Source organism: Triticum aestivum, chromosome 3D (assembly GCF_018294505.1).
Source record: "Triticum aestivum cultivar Chinese Spring chromosome 3D, IWGSC CS RefSeq v2.1, whole genome shotgun sequence".
Taxonomy (NCBI): Eukaryota; Viridiplantae; Streptophyta; class Magnoliopsida; order Poales; family Poaceae; genus Triticum; species Triticum aestivum.
The window spans coordinates 363,099,623-363,106,581 of NC_057802.1; the positions used below are offsets into that span (position 1 = coordinate 363,099,623).

Below are 6,959 nucleotides of genomic sequence, written 5' to 3' on the forward strand. Positions count from 1 at the left end.
GGCACACCCAAAGCATTCCTATAGTATCCGGGAGTTGCACAATCTCATGGTCTAAGGAAAAGATACTTGACATTAGAAAAGCTTTAGCAGACGAACTACACGATCTTGTGCTATGCTTAGGATTGGGTCTTCATTCTCCTAATGATGTGATCCCGTTATCAACGACATCCAATGTCCATGGTCAGGAAACTGTAACCATCTATTGATCAACGAGCTAGTCAACTAGAGGCTCACTAGGGACATGTTGTGGTCGATGTATTCACACATGTATTACGATTTCCGGATAACACAATTATAGCATGAACAATAGACAATTATCATGAACAAGGAAATATACTAATAACCACTTTATTATTGCCTCTAGGGCATATTTCCAACACGTTTTCTATCCGCTTTCGACCCATCCCCGGCCCAAGTTTGCGCCGATTTTGGGGTGAAATGGACAGCGCTCGGACGGGCGGGACGCGCGCGTTTGTCCTCCCCTGGCCCGCCTGCCGGTGGCACAAAGCAACCCCCCCCCCCCCCGCGCGCGTGCCATTTGGCGCCATTTTCCCCCAAACCCTCCCACGTCCCGCGGCCCCCTCCTTCCCCCGTCCATGGCCGACGCCCAGCCGAATTCCGGCGGCCTGGCCGTCAACCCGCCCGGAAAGGTCAAGAAGAAGGCGGCCAAGGCGCCAAGGAAGCCGCGGTCGGAGTGCACGCCGGAGGAGATCGCCAAGTTGGACGCGGAATCGGCGAAGAGGAGGAACCAGAGGGCGGTCGTCAAGGACAATGCCGCCGCGGCCAAGTTTGCCGCCGAGTGCGATGCGATGGAGGCCGCGCGGCGCAAGGCCGAGGTCGACGAGAAGAAGGACATCATCAACAAAGCGCACGCCCTCCTCATGCTTGGCATTTGCCGTCCAACCGGTTTCTCTACAGCGGTCGTCGGCCCGGCGAGCACAGGCTCGTCGGTCGCCCGGCCTCTGCAGGCCCAGTCGCCGATGTCGCGGACCATGCCTATGTCGCCCGGCTTTCCCCCGCCAAGGCACGACGCCCAGACCCGTTTCTCGGGGTCGCCGGACGTTGGTGTGATCGAGCCGTCCACCCCGCGCCCCTCGGCCGTCATCGACCTCAATGTCACGCCTGGGTCCAGCAGCGGCGGCCAGCCGTCCATCGAGATGCAAAGAAAGCAAGCACGGCCAGCGTTTACGTGCACCATGCCGTCCCCCCGCGTCTTGTTCGACGGAATGCCAACACCAACGCCACCGGTCGACGACCCCTTCTACAACCAGTTCATGGAGGATGTGATCTACGAGGGTGGGCAGGGCCGTGCCTACGACCCCGACGGGACCCAAAGTCAGGATGCCCGCCCCCAGTTCGTTGCCGATGAAGAGGCCGACGATCGTGCTGACTACGACCATGGTGACTCGTGGCATGAAGATGATGACATCTATTGCGAAGGTGATGGTGATGAAGAAGAAGGAAATGACATTAATATTGGTGGCGAGCCATTGTTCATCGACGAGCTCACCCAAAGAGCGGAAGCACAAAAAAGGAGGAAGAGCATTCGCACGGGTTCATATACCCAAGAGGAGGACAAGTTGATTTGCCAATGTTGGATGGAGATTAGCCAAGATCCGAGGACCGGCGCGCAACAAAAGGGCCTTGTTTTTTGGACGAGAGTCCACAAAACATTCCATGAAAGGAAGATGTTTGAGCCCGACCAAATTACAAGCAACTGTGGCATCACCTCAATTCAAAAGAGGTGGTTGTTCATCGAACAAGAGTGTAACAAGTATTGCGCCGCTTTGAGAGCGTTGAAGCACGTCCCGTGAGTGGTCTCGGCGTTGGGGACATGGTATGCTCTCCTCATCCTAGTCCTTTCCTTGCTACGGCCATGAGACTTCGGCCTTGTATATGTTTGCATGTTCAATTGTTGTTGATCATGTGGTGTAGGCATTTCAATCTTTGGAAGCATTCAAGGCCCGGCACAATGACAAGCCATTCTCTCTTACGCATTGTTGGACGATCATCAATAATTGCCCCAAGTTCAAGGATCAATACCGTGAACTTCAAAGGAAGAGAGGCAAGAAGACGACCAAGTTCGCCGGAGGTGGAGATGGCGAGGCGTTGAAGAGGCCGAGGGGCAAGACCAACTCCAAGGTGGACGACATACGTGATGCCTCATCCATGGCCTTGCGTGAGACTTTGCATGACATGATGTCTCAAAAGGATGTGAGGGACAAGAAGAAGCGGCAAAGCAAGGACGAGCAAATGAAGCAATACCTAGAGCTTCAAAGGAACAAGCTTGAGATGGAGGAGGCGGCCAAGAGGAGGAAGATCGACATGGAGGAGGCGTCCCGGCAAAGGCAGCTCGACATCGAGGCCGCCAATATCTCGGCCAGGCAGCTCGACATCGAGGCCACCAATGCCGCAACCAAAGCAAAGGAGGTGGCCCTTGCGATCATGAGCGTGGACTTGACCAAGATGAGCGAGAAGACAAGGAGCTAGTTCGAGGCCAGGCAGAAGGAGATGTTCGACGCCGACGGCCTGAACTAGGTCGTCCGATCGGCCGTGGCTGTTCTTTTTGGAGGCTGGCATGGGTGCTGCCCGCCCGCTGGGCCGCCGGTTGTGTGCCGGCGAGAAACACATTCATTTTGGAGGCTGGCTGTGTTGCCGGTGAACAAAACTATTCATTTTGGAGGCTGGTTGTGTTGCCGGCGAGGACGCGTAGGCCGCTGGCTGTGTTGCCGACGTGAACTAGGGCCGCTGGCCTGAACCAGGACTTGGTATTTGAAACGTTGTTCTGTTTTAAAATGGAGCCGGACAAGATGGAGCGAAAGGATGCGGCCGCGCGCTGGGGCATGGCCACCGCATCCCAGGACACGCCCGGACACGACCCCGTCGCCCTACCCAGATGGATTGAATCCGGAAAAAGCGAACGTTCGTTTGGCGTCGCGCGGTGGAGTTGGCCTTATGTATGACCTTTTAAAAAGGAAACGCTGCCCTAGAAAAAGGAAACGCTGATTTTTCTTTTTTGAGGGGAGAGGAAACACTGATTGGCCTGGCATGCGAGCTAAAAGGGCAAATCCTATACGGCGCCCTCAGCGCCCGTTACAAGGTTAGCGGTACAGGACGCACACCCCCACCTGTCCGCGCTGGGCTGGCCCACGTTTCATTTTTCGGTATTTAAAGACCCTCAGCGCCCGTTACAAGGTTAGCGGTACAGGGCGCACACCCCCACCTGTCCGCGCTGGGCTGGCCCACGTTTCATTTTTTCGGTATTTAAAGACACAAAAAAGAACACATGTACGTGTACCGTCATTCGAACAGGGAATCGCGTGGTTCAACATTCGCTACCATAACAAACCAGCCACCCGCCCTTCATGTGTTTAGTAATAGCTTTTACTTCTTTTCCTCTTTCCCTTTTTTTGCTGGAACGGTTTTGTTCTTTTTTTCTATTTTTATTCATTTCCATTTTACTTTACTTTGCTAAACTTTTTTTATAATAAATGAATTTTCGTTTCAAATTTGTAATCTGTTTTAGAAATTTGATGAACCTCTTTTTTCAAATTCAATGCACTTTTTTCAAATTTGATGAACTTTTTTTAAATTTGATGAACTTTTTTAAAATTCAGTGAACTTTATTCAAATCCAATTAACATTTTTTCAAATCGGGTGAACTTTATTTCAGATCCGATGAACTTTTTTCATATCCGATGAACATTTTTTCAAATCCGATGAACTTTTTTGCAAATCCGATGAACTTTTCAAGTCCGATGAACTTTTTTTTCAAATGCGATGAACTTTTTTCATATGTGATGAACTTTTTTTTAAATCCGATAAACTTTTTTCAAATCCAATGAACTCTTTCAAATTTGATGAGCTTTTTTTTAATATCCGATGAATTTTTTTTCAAATTTGTGAACTTTTTTTAAAGCTTCATGTACATTTTTGAATTCACGAACTTCCAAACAGTAATTCTCTGAACCTCTTTTTCAAATTTATACTTTCTTTTCAAAATAATGTATACTGGGTATATATAATATATGTTAACTGAAGCAAAGGTAAAATAGAACTAGTTCCTAGTTTTAGCCAAACATATGATCGCAGCCTAGTGGTTATGAGCTTCTGCTGTCTATGCCCGTGTCCCGAGTTTGAATTCTACTACTCCCAGAGAATTAGTTTCGGTTTTTATTTCGCGGCGTGGTTGCTTCTATTGTTGGGCCGGTCCAGCTGCGCAGCGCGTGAGCGCCAGTTGCAATAGTGGGCGCTAAAGGCGTTGTATAGGAGGTCCCAGGCTCCCAGCTAAAAGGGCTGAACGGCTGTCCCGAGTTGATTTTTGGTCTTGTGGGCCGTTTTGTCCCTACGGGCTTTACATTTTAGGTTAAAAAGGCCGAAAAAAAATCTAAGAAGGTCAAAAGCCCTAAAATGGGCAAAATAGCCCCAAACATTGTTAAAAGGGCTGACTTGGGCTGCACGTCCTGTTGGGCATAGGCCATGCCGATCCGCGAATAAAAGGGATGTGCCGGGTCGGCCTTAAAGCTTGGCTTCGGAGATCGACCTTGTTTCGTTGTGGGCCGAAGGCTGTCCCAACCCTTTTATTCCCGAGCCGCGACATGCCAAAATTTTGTGCCCATGGGCTGGCCTTAATAGCATGGTCCATAAATACCCGTGCCTTCACTTGTTGAAAGTGCCTCCAGCCGTCGGCACCGCCATGGACGGCAGTTGTCGCATACCCCTACGGTATCCACCACCACCTCGCGCGGCAATCCCCTACCCCATCCACCCCCTCTGCCCCACCCCTGTCGCACCATCGAGGCCCTAAACTGGAAGGCACAATGCCACCTATGTTTTGCCGCGGCTACGTGAAAGGCGCAAACCACATAGCAGCAGGTGCGCCACAACAGTTGGTACGCGCTCTCACTTGTCCTCATTGCGCTCGCCAAATGTATATGTCGTGCTTTTGGTGTAATGCCGCAAAGGTGTATATTTTTTGTTTCCAAATTTGATTGAAACACAATGTGATGTGAACATGAATTCCTTGGCATGATTTGTTGGATCTCCGCAACTCGCTCTTTTTACGTTGGCATAGATGCAGTATGGATGATGACACGACATGAAGTTTTAGAGTTAATTTGGATTGTTTATGCACAAGGGAATAAGAGATATAAGCAAAACGATTTGTAGGTATCCAGTTTTAGGTTAGCTAGCTGCTGGAGAAGAGCATAAAAATTTCATGGAAATCTTCTCTCTCATGTACGTACATCCAAATATAGCAATATTCCAACTATAGCCGTTCTCGGCTAAGCATGGAACTTTTCTCCCCACCACACGTCCATCCACCTCATCGGCGCCGATCGCAGCCATGAGGCGCAACTCGACTCGTCCATTGACAACTGATTCACCGGAAATCACGGCTGGCGCCACTGTAATTTCGTATCCATGCCGCAGGCTGCGGTGGCTGCAAACCGGAGTTCAAAAGGCGCGGGAGCGGGGAGACCCGCTCTACGTCCTCTTCTCTTCCCCCATTCCTTCCACCACCATCTCTCCCGACCATAAGGCGGAATCTCGATCCCTTCCACCACCCTAGCGCCTCGCCTCCATCTCCACACCAAGGATACGCACACCCATTCGTCCCACGCAAGGCGCGATGGAGCGGCGGCCAGAGCTGCGGCGGTCGATGACGCTCTCGGAGCAGCTGTCCAGGCCCGACCCGGCCATCCGCGAGTTCCTCAAGATCCCCGACGACAACAGCCACCTGAGCGCTGACGCTGGAGGAGGTGGAGGCAGCGGCGGCACGATCAACTGGAAGCCGCTGCGCGACCGTCTCCGGCTCCGGCGCTCCGTGAACGCCTGGTCCAGCCCGTCGGAGAGGCCCAGCACGGCGGACGGCGCCGGTAGCCTGAAGAACAGCGGCAGCGGCAGCAACCGCAGCCACAAGTACATCTACGCGCAAGGTGAGGCCACGGCGGCCTTCTGCCGCACCTCCTCGCTCCGCCAGACTCCCGCATTCTCGCGCGCGGCCTCCACTCGTGTGGGTTCCAACGCCACGATCGGGCGCTCTCCCCCCGTGGTCGGCGACGAGGGCTCCGAGGACGAGTCAGATCAGGACGAGGACGAGGAGGAAGGCAAGGAGGAGGAGGAGGCGCCGACGGCGCAGATGTCCCTGATGGCGCTGCTGGAGCAGACGGACAGCTGGGACGAGGAGGAGGAGGAGGAGCAGGCCGCGGCAGGCGCCGGGGCCAGCAGCAAGAACGCGCACGCCGAGGAGGAGGAGGAGGACGGCGAGGGGCGCGAGGAGGAGATGGTGCACGTGTGCTGCGTGTGCATGGTGCGGCACAAGGGCGCGGCCTTCATCCCGTGCGGCCACACATTCTGCCGCCTGTGCTCCCGCGAGCTCTGGGTCAGCCGCGGCAACTGCCCGCTCTGCAACGGCTTCATCCAGGAGATCCTCGACATCTTCTGATCAAACCAACCTCATCTTCCTATCTGTCCGTCCGACTCTTGATTCTTCGGAGGTTGATGGCGAGTGAACGGCCAACGCGCCACCCTGCTCTGAAACTGAGACCCGTGTCATATCGTAGGTAAATTGGTACATCAATCAACATGATGACGCTCTGTCTGCGATTTATTTCTGGAATATGATTAACTGTATCAAGTGTACTTAGTAATGTTTTGGAATAAGAATGGGATGCCTACAATGATACTCCCTACCTTCGCGCCCTCCCGCGCCCCCAGCTCTCTCTCCCCCGCGCCGGTAGCCGCTCCGGCTCCGGCGGCCACCCACCCTCCGGCGTGCATGGCCAGCCGGGTCCAGCTCTCGGGCTCCCCTTCCGCCAGCTCGGGCCCCTCCTCTCCCGCGGGCCGCGGCCACCCTGCCCCACCGGCAGCCCCGCCCGCCCCGCGGCTCCGCTCCCTCATCGTCGCCCCGCCCCTGCCGCCGACGCGGGGCGTCGCCCCTCCTCCCCCGCCGCCGC

The 6,959-nt window shown here is 53.8% G+C and overlaps 1 protein-coding gene across 1 annotated transcript; it reads left to right on the top strand.

Moving 5' to 3' along the window:
- The first annotated feature begins 5,456 nt into the window (after positions 1-5,456).
- LOC123074669 (E3 ubiquitin-protein ligase RNF34) lies at positions 5,457-6,677 on the top strand. Its single transcript, XM_044497448.1, has one exon. The coding sequence runs from the start codon at positions 5,633-5,635 to the stop codon at positions 6,446-6,448; it is 816 nt and encodes a 271-aa protein (XP_044353383.1). The 5' UTR covers positions 5,457-5,632; the 3' UTR covers positions 6,449-6,677.
- The last annotated feature ends 282 nt before the right edge of the window (positions 6,678-6,959 follow it).

Bases quoted from the DNA above. Each gene is read 5' to 3' on its own strand.
- LOC123074669 (XM_044497448.1), top strand. From the start codon at position 5,633: ATGGAGCGGCGGCCAGAGCTGCGGCGGTCGATGACGCTCTCGGAGCAG.